General features: G+C 54.2%; 2 protein-coding genes across 7 annotated transcripts in view; both read right to left on the bottom strand.

Moving 5' to 3' along the window:
- Positions 1–2034, bottom strand: part of LOC147187362 (steroid hormone receptor ERR2-like) — a 10523-nt gene extending 8489 nt beyond the window's left edge. The window contains exons 1-2 of the mRNA XM_086099688.1: positions 1893–2034; positions 906–974 (exon numbers count right to left, since the gene is read on the bottom strand). Of these exons, the coding sequence (XP_085955814.1) occupies positions 906–974; positions 1893–1981 (158 nt within the window). The 5' untranslated portion in view covers positions 1982–2034. The remainder of the gene's footprint in view (positions 1–905; positions 975–1892) is intronic.
- Positions 1997–26609, bottom strand: flvcr2b (FLVCR choline and putative heme transporter 2b). Of its 6 annotated transcripts, XM_086099682.1 has the most exons (15): positions 25511–26609; positions 24476–24617; positions 22834–22974; positions 21180–21247; positions 20973–21076; positions 20466–20576; positions 19544–19649; positions 18812–18923; positions 18030–18085; positions 10117–10554; positions 9831–10013; positions 6553–6643; positions 5922–6044; positions 5757–5811; positions 1997–2090 (listed from the first exon to the last, which is right to left on the bottom strand). In XM_086099682.1, the coding sequence occupies exons 1-14, from the start codon at positions 26075–26077 to the stop codon at positions 5804–5806; spliced, it is 2250 nt and encodes a 749-aa protein (XP_085955808.1). In that variant the 5' UTR covers positions 26078–26609; the 3' UTR covers positions 1997–2090; positions 5757–5803. The 6 variants fall into 6 exon arrangements, 4 of the variants coding, with proteins under 4 accessions (XP_085955808.1, XP_085955811.1, XP_085955810.1 ...); XR_015097572.1 differs by lacking the exons at positions 1997–2090; positions 5757–5811; positions 5922–6044 and having other exon boundaries at positions 6564–6643; positions 10260–10554; positions 25511–26606; XR_015097573.1 differs by lacking the exons at positions 1997–2090; positions 5757–5811; positions 5922–6044; ... (1 more) ...; positions 9831–10013; positions 10117–10554 and adding exons at positions 15694–16042; positions 16818–16997 and having other exon boundaries at positions 25511–26603.

Here is a 26609-nt window from a genome sequence, read left to right as displayed (position 1 = left end):
AGCGCGCGACATCCGGCAAGTCGACAATAACGTTTGCCTTTTTTTTTTTTTTGCGTAGCCGCGCGCCGCAGAGAGATGGCCGGCCGCCGACGGGCTGGAGCGCTCGACGGGCGCTTGCTCCGCGGGAGCCCGGATGAAAATGTTGACTTGGAGCGACTTTGGCCCCGGAAAGAAGGCGCGCGCAGGCTGCACGACTTACAATTTATGCGCAAGTGTGTGGATATCATCAGATGAGAGCCCCTCAACTTTGATCTCGTCTCGGCATTCGGCTCTTTTCCTCTTTGGGGAAGACCCTCACGCTGACCGACAGGTTATGTGGAGAGCATCCGGTGCGGCATTTCACCACTGACTGACTGACTGCGGCCGCACGGCCTCCCGCTTGGGCGCAATCTGCATTTTCTTGCCTCGGGACACGCAATGACAAGCAAGTTGAATGCCAAAATGGAATCGCAGCAAAAGCAAATCAATCCTCTTTCAAATTCGTTTGGGCCCTCTTTTCACATTGCGGAGCAAATCGACCCCGTTTTAAGTAAAAAACGGGGGGGGGGGGGGGGGGTCACTGTAGAAAAGTGACAACAATGATACGATCACAGTTACATTTTCTATTGATAGACGGATGGATGGATATGGATTGTCAAGAATAACATTTCGGGTTTATAAGGATTTCTTGGAGGGAGGAAGGGCTGTGAATTGTTTGGAGACTGAATAAACACAGCCCGTCTGAAAAAAAGGAATAATAAGAGGGTTGGGGGGGGGGCTCCGACTTGACTTTTTCCGAGTGCAGCGCGGGACATCTGCGGCGGGCCTTTGCCGAGCCGTCGCGTGCCACACTTGCTCGCTTGGCAAGAGTTTAGGAATGAACTTATGCTTGGGGGAAAAAAAAAAAAAAAAAGGCGAGCACTTACTGGCTATGGTAGCAGAGCGGGTCGGGGATGCACAGTTCGGAAACATCCATCAGTCCACGGGAAGCATTCCTGATGATGCAGGACCAGGCAATTTAAAAAAAAAAAAAAAGGCGTCACGAGGTGGAGATCAGTTCCCAAGTCCTGCCATCACATCAGGATGTCGCCGGGGTCTTGGCCGCCGCCGCCCCCCCCCGCCCACCCCTCCGACAAACTCCTCCAAGGCAACTCGGCGGGAAGACGACGGGCGCGAGAAGCCGAGGGATGCCGAGACGGCCGCGGGGAAGCGATGCGAGCCGCGGCGAGACAATGAGAGCGGAAGTCTCCATTGCGGACGCGGGGGGGGCGCTTTAAGCGAGGAGGGGCGTGCTCGGCCGCGGATGGAGCGGCTCCTATTGGATGGCGCCGGAGGAGGCCGACCAATGAGAAAGCAGTGAGGAGGGGGAAGGCCTCCGCTCAGACCGACCGACGGGCGCACAGACCATCCTAAAAAAGAAGAAGGAAAACAACAACAAAACATTCGCAAGCTGCATGATTGTCGTTTTGGGGTCGCGCCACGTTCGGAGGTCAACGACGCACCCCACCGCACGCTCGAAGGACTTGGCGGCTCACCTTCCGCCGTGCCGGCCTTCTCCGCATCATCCGCACTTCTTTTCGAAAGGCGCACGCGTGGATCGAGGGTGCGAGAGATACGATGCGGGAGGGGGGGGCGGTTGGGGGCATGCGAGGTGTTTACGAGAGGCACGTCTGATGGAAAGCGGACCGACTGTTTATGGCGCTTTGCGGGCTCAGCGCCGGCTTACGCGCGGCTCAAGGCTTCCCGCCGCACTTTCATCGCATCCGCAAGCGGCCCACCGATAAGTAGGAAAAGAGAGGGGGGTGGGGGGGCGGGGGGGATTTGGAAAGCACTCCACAAAAAGAGCAAATATCAACAGGATAGTTCCGCACGCACGCACGCAGACCTACGGGAACACACATTCACATACTTACGTATGTTTCCGAGCTGCGTGCCGCAATTCGCGCCCCCCTCCCCCAATGTCCAGTCCGGGGGACCGAGACGGCCGCGGGAGGCGAAGCATTTTCAGCGCGCTTTGGACGGGAAGGCCTTTGCCAACTTTGAAGCACGGCGGCGTGCCGCCGAGGCAGCGCGACCGTCAGTTTCGGACTCGGCGGCGGCGGCGGCGGCCCCTGCAAAGAAGAAGAATGAAAAACAAGGTGAGACGGCGGGCGCGACGGGAGAGTGCCACTTGTCGCTCTTCTTCTCTTCCACACTTCTTCTTGTAGTGCGCCGGCCCCCAAAAGGGAACTTTGGTCCGATTGTTTCAAATTGATTGCAACGGTAGCCGGAATGAAAATGAGAAAATCAACACGCTAAGGCCACCTTCTGCTCATATTTGACCGAGCTCGCCCTCCCCTCAAAGCCACTTCATCAAGCCGCCCCCCCCCTTCCCCGCAATCAATACAAAAGCCATCATGCGCTCGTTACCAATCGCAGTCCAGAAGCCTCCAGGACAGAAAACACACACACACACTTTTTAAAATAAATCCCAAATGATCCATTTTCTTTGGCTGTCACTTTGGATCAGAGTGACGGGAAACCTAAAGAAAGGAAGTAAAAAAAAGCGGGGGGCGGGGGGGCTGATTAATAAACGGAGCGGTGCATTCAATTAAATTCCTGATCAATAGTTTGGCACGAACGGACTTTCCGGTGAGCGGAGATTTGGCTGATCTGATTAAGACGCCCAGACATAATCGATAGAGGCGAGCTGTTGATTTTTCTAATGAGACGCGCGGGAAAGAAGCAGACGTGACAAACGCCGCCGCGCAAATTTGGGAATTTGGCAAGAGGCCGAGGCTCCTTCCGCTCATTTGATGGAATCTTTTGAGGGGTTTCAATTTTCAGCTCTTTGGTCTGGCTGGGACTCGGGCGCCGTGCTCTTGGTGGCGTCCGACAGCAAATCTACGGAGTCCCGCGCCGCTAATTCGGCTGTCGCGCTATCGGCAAAGCAAGAAAAAAACAAATCCCATCGTGACGTCTGCGTAGAAGCGGCGCTTGGCGGCCCGCTCGGCATTGAAACGCCGCATACAAACGCGCATTTCTAAGGGGCTTTTAGCGCCGACTGCGCGGTCGCAGTCTGAATGCCGACTCGTGGAAAAGAGAGGCAGAAACTCGATGGAATTTAGTTTTTTTCCCAAAACACGTCCTACTGATGACTCAAGAGGGGCAAAAGCATTTCGAGAGGCGACTTTTTCGTTTGCTTCGATGCGCGACCGAGTGACCAAGTGCCGGCCGGATCCGTCTGTATTTCACGCAGCAAACGTGTGCAGTGTAGCGAGAGGCTAATCAAGGGCAGCCAAAGTGGGCTGATCGATATGGGGGGGGGGGGGGGGGGTGGATCGCTCACACCACCCAAGTGTGTGAATTCTTTCAAAAGGGGCCCCGCTGGCCGTCAACTGTGATTTGACGCGCGCGCGCGCCAATGGAGTGACTGGCCGCACCGTTCCACACCCACCATGACGGGACGGGGGGGGGCCTTGGCGACTCGGCGCCGCCTCGCACGCCTCTTCAATTCTCAATACCCGAAACGCACGCGCAGCCCATCTGCGCCCTCATCTCAGGACACGTTCGCGTCCAGCCGGGCGACATCAACGCAACGCCGATTTGAAACGCGTCTCTCAAGGTACGGCAGCCGCGTGGAAGACGAGAGTCGGCCGCGCCGCTTCCCGTCACGCGCGTTGGCGCCTTGGCGCCAACGCGCCTCGGAGAGCCCGCGGGCTACCAGGAGCTCTTCAATGATCAGCTCGATGGGCGGGGAGCGCTCGCTCCACCGAAGTACAAAACTTTCCGGGTTCGCCGGCGTCTGATCGGGAAAACGGTCCTCTCATCTGGTCCCGGTGCCGCCGTGAAAGACGGCAGGAGGCCACCCATGACACCTTAGTTCACAAACTCCGGGGAAAGATGGAAAAAGTCGAGCGGAAGCTCTCCGATTTTTTTTCTCTTCGTCTCGAGATGAAATGGGAGCGAAGGACCGCCTTCAACTCAAGTCAATGTGCCCCGTCGTCGACGCCAACCTAAATTCGGTTTAAGGTTTCTTTTTTTGGGGGGGGGGGGGGGTGACCCCTGTCGGCATAGCGCGAGCGCAGCGGTCACATTGCTCCGTCATGCGCGCAGACTATTTGCCACTCGGCATTCTTGGGCAGGATCATTTTGGCAGGCCTTCAGGAGATGGCTGGCGGAAGAAGAGGAGAAAGAGCCTCGCTCGCCGTTTGCTCAATTTCCCCTTTGGCCACCGATCCAAACAAGATCAGAGCGCGCGGGGGGGGGGCGCGCCGGTCTTATTTTGACGCACGTCTTGGAGCGAATCCCAAGTGTTGGGAGTGTCGGGCTCCGAAAGGGAGCCGGAAGGCATGATGAGCGCTGAAGTGAGGCAAAGCCAGTGGCGTTTGCTTGCCGTTCCGTTTGGCGCTCGCGCGGCGATGAACTCGCAGGCTCTCCGCGGAATGCGCGCCGGCGACAGCGGCATATCGCTGCGCTTTGTCATCGCGCTAGCGAACGTCCGCTGGCTGGGAACGTCTCCGACGGCTTCGCTCGATCGACGCTTTCAAGACCGCGAGGGAGTCGGCTAATGGTGTTGGGGGGAAGGGGGGGGGGTGCAAAAAACAAACACGGGCTTTGGGAAGTTCTCGGTACCTGGGAAAGAAGCGGGCTGGCGTTCCTGGAGGCTTTGGCGCTATTGTCTGTACGTAAAAGCCCGACTCTTCGGGGGCCCTTGTTGCTTCTCTGTGAGCTCAAGTGCTGGATTTTAGCGCGCGCCGGTCCCGGGAGGGCAAAAAAAAAGCTTTGCCGAAGTTGGAGGAGGGTTAACTCCAGTTCACTTGCGAGAATGCAGCCAACTTTTCTTGAGAATGCATCGCAAATAAATAAATGCGAGAAAATGTTCCGCCGCGCATCTTTGGAGGCGTGCGGGATGGCGTGCGCCAGTCAAATGAGGAAAATCCACATTTCAATCATATACAAAAATGGAGACCGCTGAAGATTTGAAAACCGCCCCCCCCCACACATATTGCAATTGCCATGCATTTTTTTCCCAAGGTCCATTTTTTTCTTTAAATGAAACAATCTCAAATATTTGGGTGTTACAGCTCCTCCGCTAAACGAAAGGCACGAAGGAACGCTTTGCCCGCCTCACGCCCACCGGGAGCCGAACAAAGCCGCTTCAAGCCTCTTTTGGGATGCTCGTTGCGAAGCCACTTGACTTCACTGCGCACCCCCCCCCCACCCCCCCACCCCGCGCCTCCCCCTCGCGCCTTTTGCGCCGGCGACACTCCGCCGCACGAATTCCGCGATCGTCTCGCCCTCATTTTCCCCCCGGTTATGCATTTAATGTTTCCAATTTGCCGTCATTGCGGAAAGCTCTAAATTGCCTTCTTTCTAATTCCAAATAATTGAGATTACACGGACCGGCGCTTTTCAATCAGCGAGATCATCCCGCTGATAGATGGCGGGATAAGTGGTCATTGCGCCAGACATAAATATTGTGTCGTTCCATTAATCTGCTCTAATGAGGTGTCAGAGCTGCCAGTCATCCATCAAATGCAATTAGGAATAAACACATATGCGCTCGGATGGCTAATTAATAATTAGCAAAGCAAAGAGAACGCGCTTGGCCTCGGTCGCACAATGGCGCCGCGGACCAATCGCAATCTACTTTGACGCTCTTCGGCTTTGCCCACGTGTCCTATTAGAAAACATTAACCCCCCCCCCCCCCCCCCAAAACAAAGCGAACAAGACCTGGAAATAGAAGATGGATCGCGGCAAAGGGAGTCAAGTACAAAAACATCGATTTACCAACCTGCGCATCAACGGTTTGTCCTCATCTTTCGGCCGCTCTCGCAAGACTCATTGTCCTAAAAGAAAGACGGAAGGACAAAAAAAGGCATTTCATGAGGAGAATTCATTGCCTTCCCAGCATCCCGAGCGGCTGGTAGAGCAGCGGCGCAAAGTGGAACTCACTCACCGGCGCCAGGAAAGAAAGCAAAACGCATTTGCATCCGACGCACTTCCTCGGGTTGAGGCCGAGGCTCGTGCCGCGCTTGGAGGTCTCCTGCCGTTCCCCAGCGAAAAAGTCTCGGCTGAGCAACTGTGCCGGGGAGAAAACGGCAAACGTTAGAAAAGTCAAACTTCCTTTCAAATAAATAAATAAATAAAAAAGGCAGGGGGGGGGGGGGACGAGCTTTAAGGAAAATAAATTCGGGCTCGTCGGCGCTTCTGGAATCGTTTTATTTAGATAGACTCTGTCTATAAAAAGTTGCGGCTCAGCAGCGCGGAAACGCAGCGGGCAACCCAAAACGTGCCCGAGCCGTTCGGATCAACGGCGCCACGCGGCCGGCGCCGCGGAGAGCCAATTACGCGCGGGCGAAAAGACGGCGGGAAATCAATGCGCAATGTCAACGTTTCGCACGACGACGTTTCCCTTCAAGTCACTCAAGGGCTGTACTTTTGCGCTTCCATTTAGTCACGCGCAAGAGCGCTCGGCGACGGACTGACTTCTGGAATGCTCGCGACGCTCCACCAATCCGACACGTTCGGGGCGGTCGCACGGCGCGCCTGCCGCGGCGCGACGGTCGGCCGGCCGGCAGGGAATTCACCTTTCAACATGGCTCCTTGTAGCTCCGGAGATTGGCAGCACTTGAAACTTTGCCCGTATGCTCGCTCGGTTCCGGTGGCAGTCCAACAGGCCTCGAAACAAACAAAGTCGTGGAAAGCTCGTCATCGGGAGAAAACACAGTCCAAAAAGTCGCCCGTGGTCAGCTGGAGCCACGCGCGGATGCCGGCGCTCATATATATACAGATACATATGTGTGTGTGTGTGTGTGTGTGTGTATATATATACACGCGCACGCACACACACACACACACAACAGTGCTTTAATAAAAACACAATTGTGTAGATGACCTCCAACAACCCCCCCCCACCAGCAGCAGCGTTTTTTTTGCTGTCAAGAAAAAAAAATGTTTTAAAAAAATGATTTGGATGCAGTGAAAAATCTTGAAGGTAAAAAGTATCTCAGTATCACAGTAAGTTTTTTGCTTTTTTGGGGGCGGGGGGTATGAGGAGAAAAAGCAAATTGTAAAAGGGGAAAAAACAAAACGGAAATTCAATTTTCCTGAAAACAATTGGAGATTCCAAGCCATATCGCTGCGCTTACTTCCAAGCCTCACCTCCTGCTAAAAATGCTTTTGTGTGTACGCGTGTGTGCGCACATTCGTGTGTGGATTCGATATGACCTACTTTAAAGTGTCATATTTGAATATGAAAAGGACGGCAGTGGGGGGAGCCCAGGGGATCCAAACACTGGCTTCCTCTAAAATGTTAATGGTTTGGCTAATTGAAGGTATGTTCTTTGTCAGCTTCCATTTTTTTTTTTTACGTTCTCATCGACGCCAGCGCGAGGTGGCAAAGCTTTCAGATGATGTGACTGCACCGAAGGGGGTGCGACGGCGCACTCGGGCCGCTTTCAAGAGAAGTTAGCGCGGGGGCTCATCCGCACACTCGCAGCCGTCGGTGTGCACGGGCGGCACTTTGGAATTTCAAAAAGGGGAATAATGGCCCGGGGCGGCGGCGGGGGGGGGGGGGGGGGGGGGGAGCCCGGCCTCGGGATTCCCCGAGAGTGCGGCTGTGAAGTCGACGATCACGCGTCCGCGGAGCGCCGCGCTCAACCAACTTCCTCCCGAGAAACGGCGCAGCCGTTGACGTCCTCGACGCAAGATCATTTGCCCCCCCCCCACACACCATCGACACGAGTGCTCATGTTAGCTCACTGAGGGCAAACTTGTGCAAAAGGCCCGAGTTCAGTTCAATGGCAAGCTAAGCGTCAAGCGGCGGCCGAGATGGCGGCGCCTCGAAAAACCAGTCGAACTCATCAAATGGCAACCGGAGAAGCCCATTCCGACCCAAGCGCTCGCTGCAGTGCCGCGGTCGTTTTCTTTCATCGGGAGATGTATGCACGTCATCGATGACGTGCGGTGACCGCCATCGTGCCGGGTGAGCCCTCGCGGCCGCTCAGGGAAGGAATCAGAAAAAGGGACGGCCGCTCCATCTGGGAGAAGCGCCGGCGGACGACAATCCGTCAGTGGCAGTCATCGCCGAGCCGGCCGGCCGCGCCATTCGCGCGTCGGGACATGATTGAAAATAGGCAGGCGAAAATGAAATGCAAATCTTTTGCACCTTACGTGGCGAAGCTGCCTGGGAAAATTTGAATGGAAGGGCGGGCGGGGGGTCACTTTAATCAAAAAGTAGGCCAAAATCCATGGAGCTTGGAAGTCAGCTTTTCTTAAAGGCGCGGCGGAACGTGACACCATGACAATCTGAGCCAACAACGAGGCCCTCGTCCATTTTGGGCGTCTTCGCCGCAGCGCCGCCGCGGCGTAAGCTCACGTTCGATTCGCGAGGACAAACTTTGAACTATGAGGAAACCGAGCGTTCCTCGTGTTTTGGCCAAGATGGAAAAAAAAATGACGGAAGCCTTCATGAGGACACGCATATCACAGGAAGCAAAACCCACACGTTTTTTTCCTTTCTTCGAGTCTAACCGCGGCATTCGAATCAACTCGGACGAAAGCAAAACGGTTGACTGAGAAGAAGCCGCGTTGCCTTATTAATATACATTAGGAGGACTCATTTGTTATTCTAATGGCACGCAATCGCAAAAAAAAACGGAAACAAATGCAATAACTGGAAGTGCATTTCAATCACGAGTTGGAAAAAAGTTTCTGCCATTTCCAGGAGCTCAAAGAGTTGAAATAAAAAGACAAAGTCCCGACACAGCATGCGGCCGGAAAATTCACTCAAAAAGCCCACGGCACTTCTTCGAACCACATCCAATGGCGAACCCTTTGAGGCGTGCGGGCGACCCTCAATCAGCTCGCGGGAGGGTGAGCGAGTGAGGAGCGGCCGCCGAAGCCCGTCCATTCAATCGTCAATAGTCACACCAATAAGTGGCGCCGGGCATTTCTCCAAGTCCAACGTCCCGCTGCCCGTAATGTACGTTTCATACACGTTTACATCCATTGATTAGCTGCCCCCGCCGTTGCTAAATGACGTGTTTATTGATCCCTGGCCAGGTTTTTTTTTTTTTTTTTTTGGTTGCAAGGATGGTTTGGGTGGGCGTGAAACGGCGCCGGCCACCATAGAATGAAAATAAAAGGGGACACGGTAGAAGCGGGGAGGCCAAGGCGCGCGCGCGCACGTGCAAAGGAGGCGGGCGGCCGACCGGCGTGGACCCGTCAGTCACCCGCGCCTCTCACAGCCAAGGCCTAGTGACAAGTGTTAAATCGGAGCGCGCCGTCACGGCCGCCGAGGAGAATGCCGTTAAGCGGAAAGCTAACGCGCCTCGGCCGTTGTCACGCCACCCTGGCATATGAGTCCGCCGCATTTCGCCCGCCCCCAATTGGCGGTTGGTAGGCGGGCGGCGGCAAACGGCAAGTTCGGACGGCCCGGCTTACTTCCCCGTTCGTTTTACACGGAGATATCCGGGCAAGCGCCTCGCCGCTCTCGCGAGCCGTGGGAAATTGGGTTAACGCTCGCTAAGTGTCCCATCGTTAGTGCCGTTAATTGACTACGGCGTGCGATAATTAACAGGGAGCAGTCTGCCGAGCTCGCAAATCTTATTTAGGTCATTTGCATTTAAAATGCTTTCGCTCGCTCGGTGCAAAAAACAAAAAATTGAGCTTTGATGGACGCCTCGGTCGCAATGTCGCCATGGTGTAACCTTTAACACCCTTTCCCTTCACACTGGCTTCAGATGTATACCGCGAAGCCCTCGTGTCCGCTGTAAAAATGGGGGGCGGGGGGGGGGGGGCGTCGGGATGGGGTCTGCATGCGTCCCTCGAGAAAAACAGGTTGAACCCTGGACGCCCGGGGTACCTTTTTGTCCCATTTTGACAGCGAGGCGGCAGCGACCGTGGGGGGGTGGGAGGGTCTCCTCGCCCGTTGATCCGCACCGGCATTATGATGAACACGCCGCATGAGGTCGGCGGAGGGAAGGAAAGATGGCCGAACGCCGCTGCCCCGGGCAAAGTGATCGAGTACACCGCAGCCAGCTGCTATCTATTATGGGCGACACAGACACACACACACACACGCACACGCACACACACACAGTGCGTTAGCGAGTGTCACGGCCCGGCCTCGTCCTTGCCGAAGCGGTGACCTTGGCGGGCAGATTCAAAGCGGCCAGGCTCAGCGGGCGCGCCCAGATGGTCAGCGCGCGGCCGGCCAAATGCGTCGACGCGCATCCTGGGAAGCGGACGCGGGCGGGCGCCGCCTCCATTCCGTTTCTTGTTTTTTCCTCACCGCACGCCTCCATTCGAGGGCCCTCGGAGGACGACCCGCCTCCGTCTGCAGGCACGTCGCGCCCATCGTCCGTCTCTCGCTCCATCGGCCGCTTGACTTTCGCCGCCGCCGCCGGTTCCCCGCTCCACCTTTTCGCCGAAGCTTGAACGACACGTTCGCACACGGAAAATGACCAAAGACCGCCGCGGTGGGCCTCCTTTTGCCAACGGGGAGACGCTGGGACCGAGCGCCAAAGAAGAAGCGCCCCTTTGAGATTCCCCTCAAGGTCGCCGTGTCCAGCTGGCGATGGCAACATCTGTTCCGGGGTTAAAAAAAAAAAAAAAAAAGGCCTCGAGACGAGCAGGAGAGATGCCGCTCTCGCTGACCTTGTCCTCCGAAAGAACATTTCCATGGTGACGGTCCCGTTTTCACGAGCAAATTTGATTCCGAAATGGCGTCGTGCATCCCAAAATGAGTTTTGGACGGCAAATGCGATGCGAGCTGCTGAAAACGAAAAGAATTGAACAACCGGAAAGGAGCCAATTCAAAGGACGGCCACGCCCAAGGAGGTGGCGGGCGGGATCGAGAGACGCCCGTGGGCGAAAGTGGACACATACCAAGGCCGAGGTTCTAAAGTGCCTTTTTCTCCCGCAGCAAAGTCCTCGTCTTCCTCTTCCGTTTCGTCTGCCGTCGCATTCCGGCGGCAGAGGACACTTAGTCACGGCGACGTCGCTACCGAGTGAGCGCCGCTTTTCTTGTTTCAATTCTTCACGGGGGTGCTTCCCTGCCACAAAGCGCATCGATTTTTCTATCAACTCCGAAAACAGCCGTTGTGGGGACGCCGCAGAGGTCGGCGGCAATTAGAGCGAGCGAGCGTGCGCGCGCGCTCCCTCCCCACACCCCCATTGAGACTCCCCGTGGGCCTTTTCAGTTCAATTGGCTGACAGATAAGAAGCTCATCACGCGGACGACAACCGAGTGAACTTTCATACGTTGCCGAAATAGACGACGGATGCACGCGCAAGACGGAGACCATCGGATCGCGCCGCTTCATTCGCGCTCGCCAGACGCACGTTTCGCCAATGCTTGGCGTTTTTACCAAGCATTGGCTTGGGCGCAGCGTTGGCATTTTCCACCAAACTGGTATTGATGACGTTGCTCAGGGGGGGCGCATAAGGATGAGTGATGAGCGGATCCATCAACACCGGAAAAGAAAGCTTGGTCCTATTTTGGTCCTTCTCGCCGGGAGTAAAAGCAGCGTATCATTTCCATTTCCGGCACATACGCAGCTAGAAGTCAGCCGGCGGGACATTAGAAAGCTCGATGAAACCCAAGAGATTACCAGTTGACATTGCCACTTTTTTTTTTTTTTTAATGCTTCCTGGCTTCTCGCAACCTGCCTCGATGGAGTCGTTTCAGCCCCCCCCCCCCCCCCCCCCGATGGCCGCGCGGGCTGATTTTGAAGAAGTGCTGGGGCCAAAAGAGGGGTCAGGCGCAATTTGGGCCGCAGCTCAACGGGCCTCTTCTAATGCGAGATGCCAGGTGACTTTGACTTTTGATTAACGACACTTCTCCAAAGGAAAAAAAAAAATAAAACTTTGGTCGCACGCCGCCAAAACGGCTGGCAGTCAAAAAGGAGGCAGACTAAGTGCTGCGCGCCGTGAAAGAAGAAGTCAGGGTGTTGTTACTGCGGGGGGGGGGGCTCCCATCCGTCAAGTGTTTGTTATTAAAATAATAGTATTTTTCGGGGCCCCAAAGTCCCTCAATGCCTCTCCCCACTTAGGCATACAGTATTTCCATTCTGGCGACATCAAGCACGGCGATCGAGACGCCGCGCGCCTCGTTCGCCGGCTCGCTTTGGCGGCGCGCTAAAGCGACAGCCCCAGGGAGCGCTGGCAACCCGCCAGCCCCTGGGGGGGGGGGGGCAGCGGGCGCGGGAACGGGCGAGACCGAGCGCCGCGCCGCATCGCAAGACGACGCAGGCGCGAGGAAACAATCAGCCGACGACATTCTCCTCGCACGGACGCCGCGCCTCCAAGTAAGATTCAAAGAACGGCGGGCGGGCAGGCGGAAAGCGTTTGGGGATGTGGGCACGGAGGCCCGCGCGGACTCTGCCGCTGGACAAAACGACGACGTTGAGCGGCGCGCGGGTTTTCCCAACAAGTGGCACTTGCTCGCGCTCACCGCGACAAAAAGCTTTGAAATCATCTCTCCCGGTTTCAATTTGGTTTTTCAATCAACGGCGGACGGCGTGCCGAGACTCTTGCAAGAAGCGACGAGAGCGAGGTGTGCTCTTCTCTCGGCGTAATGAGCTGCCAGTCATTTTTCAGCCGCTTTCATCTGCCCCGATTCCTGGGCGCCCTCCGCCATTCATCACTCCCCACTCTCTCTCTCCGCCGTCGCCTCGTTTATCACCTTCGCCGGAATCCAGTTTCTCCCGCTGTCAATTTAGGAAATGGAGTGACAAGCCGGACCCCGGGGACCCTCCGCGCTCATCTGGGCCTCCGACGCGTCACCTTCCCCGCAAAGAGAGGAACACAAGACTCGGGGCCTTGGGGTCAATCGACCCCGGCGGAGAACCTCCATTATTAAGAAATACACCTACACTGAAAAAAAAAAAAAAACTCAAATACGTCGTGGGAGGGAAGAAACATGACGAGCACATACGGTCAGTGACGTGACGGGGGGGGGGGGGGGGGAGTCCATCAGAAGAACGGAAAAGATGCAAACCAATGCAGACACTTGAGCCGCGTTGATAAGAGGGGTCAAGAAATGTCAAAGGAGGAAACAAATATGCGGGGAACAAAGGGGGGGGGGGACCCCAATTGGATGAATTGAAAATTTGGGGATGAGCGCCCAGAATTGATTGCACGAAATTGGGATCATTTGAATGGATCAAGAAAGGGGGAAATCAAAGATGAAAACAAATCTTTTGAGGTTGAAAACGTCCTGAGGATGAGACGACGTCGGAAACGAAACGCCCGCGGTCGCTCTGCGCTTTCATGGCGCCGCTCCGAAAGTGGTCTCGTGAGACGCCTCACTCGGCCAAATCAATCGCGAGAGTTAGCTGGGGGCAAGAAGAGAGTTTCCGCGGCCGCAGCCCAGCCGCCGGCCGTCCCGCCCGCCCGCCCGCCTCCTCATCGGACATGGCGGCGGCGATTTGCGTGCCAGACTATTTCCCTTCATCATCTCGGCCTCTCCTCCTCGACGTCACAAGAATGGCGACCAAGTCGGCGGCTGACGGCAGACGGCACGCGCGTCCTTGTCGCGCAAGGTTAGCCGTCCATTTCATCTGCGCGCCGGGAGAGCCGAGCGGCCCGGTGGTGGCGGGGGATGAATTAAAATAAATGATGCCCGGACATTTATTGCATTGTGGAGCGGGGGCGGCGGTGGAAAGGAGTTGCCGGGGGAAACTCGAGTCTCTTTGAAAAACAAAAACAAAGACGTAAAAATAAAAAATAAAATAAAGCACGTGGACACAAGTCACATTTTGGGAGAACAACACATTTGTAACGCACTAAAATGTCAGCAGACGCCAGTCTTCTTCATCCAAGTCCATATGTCTGTCGTACGTATACTGCCCCCAAGTGGCCACGCTCTGCGTCTGATTTTATTTCATGTCTTAACGCTCCAGCGACCGTTTTAGGGAAATGTCCCGCATTGGACAGTGCTCGATTGAGCACGTGTACTTAATCATTTGGGCGGACAGAGGCCTTGCGGTGGCCCGGCCGAGTTAGAGTGCCTCGTTGTCAGCCGTGAGCGCGTGCACACGCGGCGCAGAGAGAAAGGCAAACGTGCGGCGAGGCCGGAATTTTCTCAAACTTGACAGCGAGCGCGTGGATCGGGCCTCGGGCCGCCGCGGCCGCTTACGCGAGTGCCCCGTTGTCGGCCGTGAGTGGGTGAACCTCGCGTGACAGTGAGCGTGCGTGGGGACGGCGGCGGGGCCATTTATAGAGGCTACTATCAACATTTTTTTTTTTTTTTTTACAAGACCGCCGTCGGTTTCCTCGCAAATGCGTGTTTGAGGAGCCAGAGGACGCCGCGACTAAGCGTCTCCTGTTTCGGGCGGGCCAAAAAGCTATCAAACACGTCGCCGCGCTGGGGCTCCCTCAAATGCTGACTCTACTGGAGCCGTTTTAAGACGCTTATTTTTACCGACAAGCTGACGCAAATAAATATTTATAGTTGCCGGCGGGTCAGCGGGTCGCAGAGGGGTGGTCCAATCAAGTAAGCAAGCGAGCCGACGCGGGCGAGAGCACGGGTGCGATGAAGCGGGACCGGGAGAAACTTGCTTGCTTGGCGAAGGCGGCAAATAAAAGCTCAATGACAAGCCGGGGGCACATGATGGAGAAGCTCGAGTGCAGGACAGGCTGCTTTTTTTTTTCTTTTGGACGTGTCCAAAAGAAAACTGGAGCGTTCCACCGCTCGACGGCAGATCATCTTTGGCGCCGCCGCGCTCTCTCGCAAATTTTTAGCTGGTCTCACTCCATAAGGCCATGCATGAGGTTGGACATGAGATGTCAGCATTCGGCTGGCGGACATTGCGGCCTTGGAGTACGAGACCAGTCTCAAATCAGCTTACGCGGTTGAGATCACCCGAAAGCCATTTCGGCCTTTCGCTCAATTCTTAGAAAGAAAACAGCATCGCGCATGATTTTGCCAAGAGCGAAAATGTGCCGATAACGCGCTATTTTGGCCTTTCGCATCGTGTTAGCCTTCATGCCAATTTATGGGAGCGTAAATACACACCGTTGCAATTGTCTCTTTGTCGCTATTGAATGACTGCTTTGCAAGCAAACCAACGCTTCGCGCGCTCATCAATGTAAGCTGCAATTAGCAAGGTCCAAGCCCCCCCCCCCCCCTTCCCCCGCAGCTCGTCCCACTTCGACCTTCCCGGCGATCGCCTGTCAGTCAAGGCCGCGCAAATAAACAACGGCGGCCGACGCTCGTCCTCAGCATCGAGCCGCCGTCCGCGCCGCGTCCTCTGGACTGACAGCGAGGCTTTCCGGGGGGCGCGAGAGGGGGCTTCACCTTCAACCGCCAAACCGCCCCCAACCGGCGGCGCCGCTGACGGCCGAGTTATTCCCATCATCGGCCGGACGGCATTGCAGGCGTTGAACGGAATTTCGGGCCGTTTGATGGCTTTCAACCGGGCCATAAGAAACGCCCTCGTGAGTGAGAAACGAAGAGGACGCAGGAAGGGCTCGAAATAGACCCGGCCGCATATTTCCTGTCGACTTTAGCGGACAACGTCGGCAGCTCACGTGGTCAAAGCGAGAAAAGCAGCTCGACGCTGACGGAACAGCATCAGCCCTACTCACTCGGCATCCTTAACTCCGAAATCGACGAGGAATTGTCACTTTGACGTCAGGGCTGATACTGCGTATCGTATAAATAGATATATAGAAAGGAGAGAGAGAGAGGGAGAGAATAAATGATTCATCAGTCATTGATGTCACCCTGAACGGTTGTTACTTGCAAAGGCAGGAGGGGGTCATCGAATACATTTTCTCTTCAAATGGGTCATCAATGCATTTGGGGTTGACAAAATCTTTCAAAACTAATACCGGTAAAATTGTCCGACCATTTTTAATACATGTAGCTATAAAAACACAGCGAGGCGATTCCGTTAAGTCATGTTCGAGGAAATCTGAATTGAACATGGATTGCGGTGACAAAAACAAAAAAAGGAGGATCATTTTGCTGCCGTCTGATGTATAAAGTGTGCTAATTGTCGTTTAAAAGCTGGCTTCTTGGAAGACGGCGCACGGGGACAAGCCCCCTTTCGGGCGCTCAGATGGTCCCTGCAGATGGAAACGCACACCTTCAGCGGGAGGCCCTTTCTTTGTACTTCTCCAAAGCGTGCATTCAAAAATTTGGCAAAAGGGACCACATACCGACTCCCCACCCCAAAAATAAAAATTATCTACACACACACAAATTTAAATGACTAAAATTCAAAATGCATTATTTCCATTAAATGTTGAAGAAAGGTTTTTTTCTTTTTCAAAAAAGTCTGAAAAACGAATTGAAATTTTGAAAAATTACAATCATCATCATCATCACTATATGAGAAATTTCCTTGTAGGAAATGACATTTTGATGACATTCATTCGAAAATTACAAAGTGCATTCTTTTGAATGTTTTTCAATCTTCTTTTCAATGATGAAAAATCTGGTATAGTATCATAGATAAAAGAAAAAAAATTGGCAGGCGATTATTGCAATTTCACTGTGATTTCTTCTTTTGTTTTATCATTAAGATGACGAAAATTCCATGCCCCTTCGAAGCTGCAGTGCGTCTTTCTCCTTCTAAAATGACTTTTTTTTTCTGGACTGGCTGTCCACTGCCTCCCTCTTGTGGAAAAAAAAGAGGAGACACCAAAACGAGGTGATGCCGCTTCACTTGTGTGTGACGTCACGGGCCTGGAGAGGGAGTCACTCAAAGGGGGGGGGCGGGGGGGGGGGGCGGACGCGCTGCGGCTTGAAGGCAAAAAAGCTGCCTCGCATTCATTCGTATGATTGCGTCCAAAGCCAAAAAGCAACAGTGAAGCAGACAGATTGGCGTGTGATTATTACCTCGGTGCGTCTGCAGGCGGCGCTATGATTTCCAGAGATTTTTTTTTTCTGGAGGAGGGGGGGGGGGGGCGTGTTTGTTTGTTTGTTTGTTTATAGAAGGCTTTAGAGTGGAGGCGGAGTCTGAGATCCGGAGATTAAGGCCGCGGCGCCGTATTCTGGTCCCGACGTCATCGCCTCCGCCTAAAATCACAGCCGCCCGTCACTTGGCGTTCGGTCACCGCGGTAACCTCGCCGCATTCGACGGCTCATGCGGCGACAGGCGAGAGGCGTTCGAGCGGGACACCTCGTTAGACGGCGCGCCGATGCCGTGTTAGCTGAACGGTGGGGAAGTTAGTCGGGGAAGAGGTCGGGCACACTCAATCGGATGTTCTTGTTTGGATCAGATTTGCTTTGCTTCGATTGGAGGAAAACACCGAGAGGAAATGAGACGGTGGAGAAGAAGAGGACAGGTTGCGAGCACTTGCGACACCCTGCCGGCAGCGGTCCCAATTCATAACAGCCCCCCGCGTGTCTACTCATCAAAAGTTGGCAGATGAAAACGCCGCACCCCCTTCTCGAAGCCGCGCCTGCATCTTGGCACAAAATCTTTTATTTTTTTTTTTTCAAAACCAGGCAACGCCAATCAATGCTTGTTCCTCCAGCCCAAACTTTGTCTCCCCCCGTGTGCAGTATTTGCAACGTGCTGCATTTGCCATCAAAACCATGCGAGGCCAAATCGCAATGGTATCCCCCAATTCAAAGAAAATTCAAAACCTCGTCGTCAGAAACTTTCACGCCAAGGCGGCAAAGGTTCAACTTGGCCGGTTCCGATAGCGAGCCGTCCGGCCAAAACCACCATCGGCGCTATGACCTTCATCTCGTCTTCTTACGACTTCAATGAGGTTTCGGGTTTTTGTTCCTCCGGAGGCCACGGTCTTGGAATTTTAAAGCCAACCAAAATCACGATTCTTCGTATTCGGCATTTGTCACCGGCACCCTCGCCGAGTAGTTAGTTAGTGAGTGAGTTAGTACGGTATGCTAGTCATGGACAAAGTCGTGATTGGAGAGATTAGGATCATTGTCGTTCATCAAAACAACGGGTTGAACTTTCTCAAGCATGCAAAGGGACAAAGACGTCAACGCGGGCGGAGCGGCGAGGCGAGGCGGCGTTTGGAGAAGCGCACGGACAAACGCGAGACCCCAACGGGAAGACGAGCGCTCGGGCGCACTTACTTCCGCTTTGGCCGACGCGTTGGCTTTCTGCCGCCGCAGATCCGACTTGATGAAGCCTGCCGGTCATTCGGCGACAACGATACAAATGACACAAGGGTGCACATTTTAGCCACGACGACGTTAGGACGAGGAGTCTCGGACCTCGTCTGATGGATGCAAAGTGAAAAGGACGACGTCTGGCAAATTTGAAGACCGCCGTTAACAATCCTGCCACATTTTCTCATTTGGGTGTCGCCGAGGAAACGGATGCCATTTTGTCGACTTCACAACAACGGGGCGCCCCGTCGCTGCCGCGCCGGCCCGAGCTTCCTCCCGCGCGCTGCCCGTCAAACCCGAATTCATGCAAGGTGAAACATCTCCGCGTGGCGGTTTGGCCCGCTCGGCGGCTCGCACGGACCGGCGCCGATTTTGACGGGCGGAATTTGACCGTGGGCGCTTCTTACGTGTTCAACGTCGCGGAAAGTTCTTTTTGATACAACCGCGGCTGTCGTGAAACAAGCGCGGATAAAGAAGCCGCGTATTTGATTGGGACGTATTTCCGGGCTGCGGGCAGAGCCGGCTGGCCCCGCTGACCGCATTTATACGGAACAACGGCGAGGCGCTTCGAGTTCTTATTTAGTTGGGGAGGGCTGACTTTTGCCAGGACCGGCCCCTCTTTTAGCCCCCCCCCCCTCAAAAAAAAGCCTCCGGCATCACCTAACAGCGCCAAGCGTGTGACCGCGAGCATCCTTTCAAGCGCGTGCGGCGGCGCGGCCGCGCGAGATGTCAAAATGTTGTCTTACCTGTCATGACGGTGCCCACCAGGAGGAAGACGCACAGGAAGATGTTTCCCGGCAGCGTGCCAAAGTTGTCGATGAGTTTGCCCTGGCAGATGGTGAAGATGATGCCAAAGACCTGCGCGGGCACAACATGCCAATCATCTTTGGGTTTTGATTTCATTTTTCCATCAATAATTAAATGCATCAAAATGCCGTCGGATGTGACGGAAGAAAGAAGACCAACGGGCATTCCGGCTTCACGGAAATGAGGGGAAAAAAAAAATCCAGATTTCATTTCATTTGATGGAAATCGCGTCAGAAACATGACGACAACCAACATTTTCCGACAGCATTGGAACATCATGAGAATATGGTTGTAAACTCACCAGAATACATTTAGAAGAAGGAGAATGAAGTTGGCATTTTATCAGAGTAGCCAAGAATGTTACAAGGAGAGAAATCGGATGTTTTGAAGACGCGGCACAAGAAGCAGTGACGGCTCCAAGCAAGGCTGTGAAGTGACAGCCAAAACTGCCAGCCAAGTAAGACCTTTTCTCTTCACCCCCCCCCCCAAAAATATATATATACAGCATATATCTGTGGTATTGTTGAGGGGGCGGGGCGTAGTTTGGGTCCGCTGCTGTCGTAGTACGAGAAAAAAGTCCAACTTGGACCACCATAAACACAAAGCGACACAAGTTGATCCCGTTGTTTTTTTTTGTTTTGGTTTTTTTGTGGATGCGGCGACGCCTTCACCTGCGCGGAGCAGTTCAGGAGTCCGGAGGACGTTCCCTCCGACTCGGGATAGGTCAGCTCCACGGCATACTCGAAGCCCAGCGGCAGGTAGCCTGTCATGAAGAACCTGAAAAAGCACACAAATCGTCAACAACACTCATCCTTGTTGTCCCCCCCCCCTCCCCCCACCCACCCAAGAATAAAGAAAGCATTTTGGAGAAGCAAGTCGCATTTCTTCCATGAATGTGAATGAACGACGACTTGCGGTGATTTACGTCTTTTAAGTGCTTGATAGTGCATGAGAATGGAGGGGAAAGGCGGCAAGGTTATCGGGAAGGTGGAGGGGGGGGGGGGGGGATGCCACAAATTCCAGCTGGGAAACTCACCCACCCCCCTCAAAATGTCCACAATGTGAGTGGAGCAAAGATCAGCGTGTGAAAGAGGAACTGCCGACTCGAAAAGACAGTGGATCCATTTTGATTTCAAATTGGAAATCAACGCGCACGGCGGTCGGGTGAAGAACGGATACTTGGACAGAATTCCCGGACATCGTCTGTCCAAGTGTCGAGGCGGCATTTTTGTTCAAATACGAGTCTTGTCCTAAAACCGAAGTGAATTTCCGCGGCCCACCTATGAGACGTGTTAGCGTTCGGCTCGCCGACGTGCGCGATCGTGATCGTGTTCGGTTAAGAATCGAGGCTCGCGGTTCATCGTCTTGTGGCGTACGTGTGGCTATGACTGGGAGTGACAACCAACGTGAAGCCAGCGCGCTGGGCCTCTTCTTTGGAGGAGCAGGCAAAAAAAAAAAAAAAGGTCTACTGGACTAAATGCTATCCTGAGAAGTATCTTGGCGTACGTCGAGTTTCTTGAAATGAAGGGGAACGCTACATCTTTTGCTTTGAATGAATACGTCGGCTTTCCACCGTCATTTCCGCGCCGTTACCCGAGAACTCCGGCGGTGATGAAGACGACCCAAAGGTGGCCGAGGCCGAGCGTGGCGGCGTACACGACCATCCCCACCAGCGACATGAAGTACACGGCCAGGGTGGTCTGCCTGCAAAAGAGACACGGGTCACCCTCGTTCGCCAAATCCATCGAAAAATGGATTCCTCCCACCACCCCCCCCCCCCCAAAAAAAAGAAAAGAGAGCTCCGGTCCAGTCGTCGTATGTCAACCGGGAAGTTCATATTTATCCAAAGCACCAAAGAGGAACGTCAACTTGCAGGCTAAATTTGCAACTTTCCGCCAATTGCAGGACCATCCTCTCGCAAATAAACAACAACAGGGATGCAGGTTACCCCCCCCCACCCCTTTACAACTCGGTAGGGGGGCAAGTCACACGCGGTCAACTTGAAAGCGACACCTGGATAAACAGCCCAAGAGCCTTTGACGCACGAGCGAGCGGTCCGAAAGGCACGCGGCCTCGGCGGTCCGCCTTTGGGACACTCACTTGTACGTCTTGGTGCGGTCCAACCACACGCCGCAGATGAGGGAGCCCACCATGCCGGCGATGACGATGGTGAGCCCGATGCGGCCCGCGTTCACCTCTTCGCCCTGGAGGAGCGGCGACAAGGTTTAGCGTTGGCCGATTCATCCGCTTTCATTTTGCCTTCCCTTCGCGAGCGACGACGACGAGAAGTACGCCAAGGTGTCGTACCGGGTAGTGTTCGATGATCATGCGGTTCAGCAGGGTGCCCACGGCATAGAAAGAGCCCACGTTCAAGCCTGGGAGACGACGAGCGGAGAAAAGTTGAGGCAAAAAAATAGACTCCTTGATGTGAAACAGATCCTCGACGTTTTACAGCTGCGTCTTTTTTTTTTTTTTTTTGCTAAGAAACAAAGAGAAATGAAAGCAGGACCGCTTTGGTGGCGCTGTCAAGACCACCTTGCGGGCAGCTGTGACTGTCAAAGCCTTCGAGGATTCCTTATGGATGTTTTTATGCCCCCCCCCCCAAAAAAGGAAAAACCCGCAAAACACTGCGGTTCTGTTCTAAGGAATTTAACAATGGCCCGCATTGATGTGTTTCGCTTCCGCTCCAGCACAAACAAACAGACAAAGATCAAAAGCGCTGATAAAGCGGGCCGGAAAGGACTCGAAGCAGCGTCGCCGTCCGGCGTTCGAAATGGACGCCACTTCATATTCGCAACGACACCAAAAAACAAAAGGGAAGGAGCATAACCCTTAAACAATATCCGTGGCAAATATATTGGCGCCGCGGCAAAGCTCCCGCGGAGGAACTTGAATGAGCGGGAGCGGCGGGCGGGCGCCGTTTTTGCTCACGAGCCGCAGTTGGACAAAGCTCCCGCAACAAACAGATCTGCGACCTCTCGACAGTCAGACGGACGGCGGCCAACGCAAGGTGACGCGGGGTTCAAGTTCAAGCGACGCCAAAGGTTCCGCCGCCGCTGGACGCCGGCGGCCGAGAGGCGCCGGTGACAGGGCGCAGCGCGCCAGCTCTTTGGTTAATCATTGGCGGACCGTAAACAAACTTTGGACCCCTCCGACGACGACGACAACAACATGCTCCCATCCTCTTCGGGTGGCCGTGGATTTTTATGAGCGTGGCAGATAAGATCCCCTGGCGGGAGTACGCGGAGGATGCCGCGACCGTCGCTTGGTCACGGGAAGTACAAAAGCGGGTCGGGCGGCGCTGGTTCAAGGCCTCGACCTGGCGCTTTGTGCTGGCCGCAGACGGCGGAGGAGATGCGTTCCGGCTTGGCCGCGAGAAGGGAGAACAACGTTTTACCACTTGTTTGTCTTGCCGGCCATTCACCGCAATAAACGTATCGAGGAAAACAGTTTGCGGCCACATCCACTAACCTCCCTCTTTGTTTGGGTTTGTTTTCCTTCGGTCGCTACAAACTAGTTGAGCCCCACCTACAAGATTTTCTGGACGGAGCGGATGCCAATATTTGGGGCTAAAAATCACCCATGACTGACGCTGGATGGATACATGTGTATATACATGCATGACCTTTGGGTGATTTTTAATGCGGGGGGGGGGGGGGGGGGGGGGGGGGGGCAATAACCAATACTGGCCGGCATATGAAATAAGAACAGTGACCAACATTATGCACATATCAAATGAAAAAGAGGAACTTGAATTGGCTCCACCCACAACATCGAGACCGTAAAGGGCGGAAGATGACAACGAGGCCTATGGAAGCATTTTGATGTCACAATGAGGCACTCGAGTGCGGCGTTCCGCTTCTTCACAAAACCGCAGCGCGCCCCTCCAGTCGCCATTCGGTCAAAGGCCACGACGGAGGGCATAAGCGGCCGCGATCCAAGAAGCGGACGGACGCCGTACCGTACGTGACGATGAGCAGGATGAAGGGCCTGTTGCGGAGAAGCCGCAGAACGGAGGCCGTGTAGGAATACTGCTCGGGCGGGATGCGTCGCGCCGTGGCCTGAGCCTGAGTCGGGGGAAGCTTGGGACGCTCCTGGAAGACTTGAGAGAGAGAGAGGGGAAAAAAAAAGAAGGTCAACGCTGGGAACGTCTTTGAGCTTCGCCACACGCGAGACGAGCCGGAGCACAAAAGCGTTCGTTCGCCTCGCTCTCCGATCCCTGACCTGCACTTCCGGTCCATCGCGTGACCGCCCATTCCTGTGCCTGAAGGCCTCGTGTTCAGAAAAAGAAAAAAAAAAAACAATGTCACTCCCTCGCCCCCCCCCCCCCCAAAAAAAAGAGGAGACTCTCCTCTATCTCCGGGAACCAAAAAACAAGGTTGTTTCTAGCTTTGGAGTGATAACGGTGCACGGCTGACCTCGCTCTGCCAATGTGAAAGTGGACGGCACATGAATGTGGAGCAAAGATGCCCCGAACGAAGATGAGCTGGTGTGCGTCGCTGCATGTTTTGACCGCTAACCTCAAATGGGAACAATCGCCGCCTCTTTTACCAACGCCAAGTATCTCGACGGCCCTGAAAAACAGCAACGTTCACTCGCAGACTTGTTTTTTTTTTTTTCCTGAGTCCATTTCAAAGCCTTCATTTTCTAAAGTAAGTCCACCTCGAAGCCATTTCAAGTGTGAATTTGATGACACGTGAGCCAGCTAACTTGACCTTGTGGAGTTACTACGTTTGTGATCCAAGTTGTCCAAAATGCGAGCCGGCTCAAAGTTAGCTGAGGCCCCGAGGACCGCCTGTGCCCAAAGTTGGAAAGTAAGGCAACCTTAAGGGACAAAAGGCATGTTAGGCCTTCTCCACATTCGTATTTGTGACCTGAACTGTGTGAAAAACGCAAGCTATCTCCTTGAGCTTTGTTAGCTTAGCCCCTTAGCATCGCATTTGTCCCAACCGGGAAGGCGCCGCATTGTCACGCTCAAACTTGTTCTGATTGAGGGCAATGCTTTGTCATCATTGGAATGATTCGAGACCCCCCCCCCCCCCCAATGACTTGCATGCTAAGTCTACAGCTGAGAAATGTTTAGCTCGAACAACAATGAGACTCAAAACGCAAGCTAAGCACATCGCCGCTCGCTTCATCCGTAGCTTGTTCCTCTTGAGATACAAAACGAGACAAAATGTTAAACCAATCCGATTCTTTTACGGCCTCGTACGACGCGACATTCAGCGCGGTTACAAGGAACGAGAGTCGGGAATCGGCGCGAACGCGGAAAGAACGGCGCTACTATGGAATGCCCTGACAAGTCTCCTCCTGTGTCGCTCAACGCTAACAAGCGTTGCCTTCACTCATATTGCGTGGTCCGCACGCTGCCATGCGACAATTCGTTTCTTTCAATAAGATGCAAATGGCTTCCCTGCAAATCCTCAGTACGTTTAACGCCGACGAGCGGAGTTATCAAAGGCGGTTTTGTCTGTACGGGAACATGCGAGTCACCCCGCGCTTTTCTTCTCATCCGACGACGATACAAGAAGCATAACGCGGGCGCGCTTTGGGATATGGGGAGTTATCTTGAATCCGATCGTCCGCCGTGGCTCATCTCTTACCCAAGACGACGAGGATGAGGAGGAAGGTGGCCACGCCGGCGGTGATGTAGAACATGACGCTGATGTGGTGGGCCAGCTCGTCCATGTCGTCCACGTTGGGCACCAGGATGGGGGGCACCAGGAACCCGATGGCGATACCGAGCTGCGGCGGGCGCGGCATCATTTTAACAACATGACACGCGTTCAAGATGTCACCGTCATCGACGCCACCCTCATACAACAGCACGACATTTCCTCAAAGAGAGGCCTCCGCTCAAAAGGAAGCCGTGCCTCAAATATGTCGTCGCTTGGAAAATAAATAAATAAAAGAAAACCCCACTCCTTAAATCGAGGCATGCTTTCCTCTTTGGCATCGCCTGTAAAAGACGTCAGTTACTGCGGATACGGCGCCAGCGTGGAATGGAACTAGTTGTGCGAATGAATGCCATCTCCCGGAAGAAAAACAGAAAGAAATAAACCCCAAAACAACAGCTGCAGCCAAACACGCAATCGCTAACATTTAACGACTAACTGATGGCTGGTACGCATCATACAAAGAGAATTTGAATCTTTGTCAAAACACATTTCTCAAAAAAAAATAAAAATAAGTTTCAACCAATGCCTTATCCTTAACAGACACCAGGCACTCGTACAAAAAAAACAAACAAAAAAAACAGGTAAAACTATTTTTTCAACTGCTAAAACCCCTAAACCTTCCCCCTAACAGATGCACATAAACATAGTTCCTTGTGCTGGAGACCTTTTTTTTTTTCCCAGACCGACAACAATGAGTATTCACTCCAAGGACTGACCGATAGATACGCGGTGCTTTTGACATGAGAAATTTCATTCGAGACAATCCGTCCAACTAGGACTCTGTGTACAATTTTTTTTTCTCTTTTGGTTCAAGTGTCGTTAGCCTGTATTGATACTCGCCCGTACGTTATTCATTGCCACCAAGATGGCACCGAAGGGGCTCAAACACCGCAAACGGGGGAGCCGCTCAGCCGGAAAACAAAAAAAAGCATTCAATGAATCTTTTTAAATGCCACTTGCCTGGTTCCCAAAGACGCCGATGGAGCAGGCGGTGGACACCTCGTTGGATCCGAACCAGACGGAGGCGATCCTGGACGGCATGCCCAGGATGAAGACCTGGGCCAGGGAGCAGCAGAACTGACCCAGGAAGGTGACGGCGAACAGGTGGCGCTGGACGCTGCCCACCTTGAACCACGTCCCGGCGCAATTGAGCGCGGTGGCGGCCAGGGCGACCGCCCGCAGACCCTTCTTGTCCAGCAACCACGTCACCGGGAAGATGAAGGGGATGTAGGTGAGCATGTAGATCATGGACATCCAGTCTATGGTGAAGGCGTCCACTTGGTAGAACTTCATGAAGATGTTGTTGACGATGCCGTACTGGATCCACTGGTACGAGTTGCACAGCGAGTAGGAGCTGAAGAGGAGCACCATGACCCAGCGACGCTTGTACAAGCGCGTCTCCCAAACTCTGTCGACCGAGGCGGGTTCACTCGGACCGGCGAGCCGCCGGAGACCCTCCGAGCTTTCCCCGGACGCCAGCTTGGCTGGCTCCTCGCCGGGCTTCTTCTCGTCCGACTCGTCCCTCATGGCGAGCTCGTGGGCGCGTGTGCGAGCAGTTTAAAACGGCACATGGGCCGGTTTAGTTTTTTTAAAAATGCGGAGGGGGGGGGGGGTGACTGGTGGAATTCTCGAAAAGAACTCACCGGGAACAACTTTTTTTAAGACGCGGGGGGCCGAAGTCGACTCGAGCCGAAGTTCCACGTCAATTGAGGTCGTCGTCTCTGGACTCAAAGTTGGCTTGTGGCGGGTCCGAGTCGCGAAAATATCGGCGTCAGTTTCGATCCGGGAGCGGGTCAAGTGAGTCAAATGAAGTCCACCCCCACCTCGTTCCTACTCGGCTCTTCCTTCCTCGAGCGTCAACACGTGGCTGCGGCATGACACCGTCCACGCGCACCGCGACCGAGACGGACCTTAAAACCACGCCTGCGGGCTTGTTGCTCAAACTGGCCCGAGCCGAGTCACGAGTGGCCCAAGTCATTGTCAAACACGTGCGACCTTTTCCTTTCGTCGGTAAAACTCGACCCATTTCGGACGAGAACGAGTTCAAAGACATCCGGGT

This window comes from Hippocampus guttulatus, chromosome 20 (genome assembly GCF_054856545.1).
Source record: "Hippocampus guttulatus isolate MCC_2025c chromosome 20, RoL_Hgut_1.0, whole genome shotgun sequence".
Taxonomy (NCBI): Eukaryota; Metazoa; Chordata; class Actinopteri; order Syngnathiformes; family Syngnathidae; genus Hippocampus; species Hippocampus guttulatus.
Note: the sequence above shows the minus strand (reverse complement) of the source record. Positions and strands in the feature narration are given on the sequence as shown.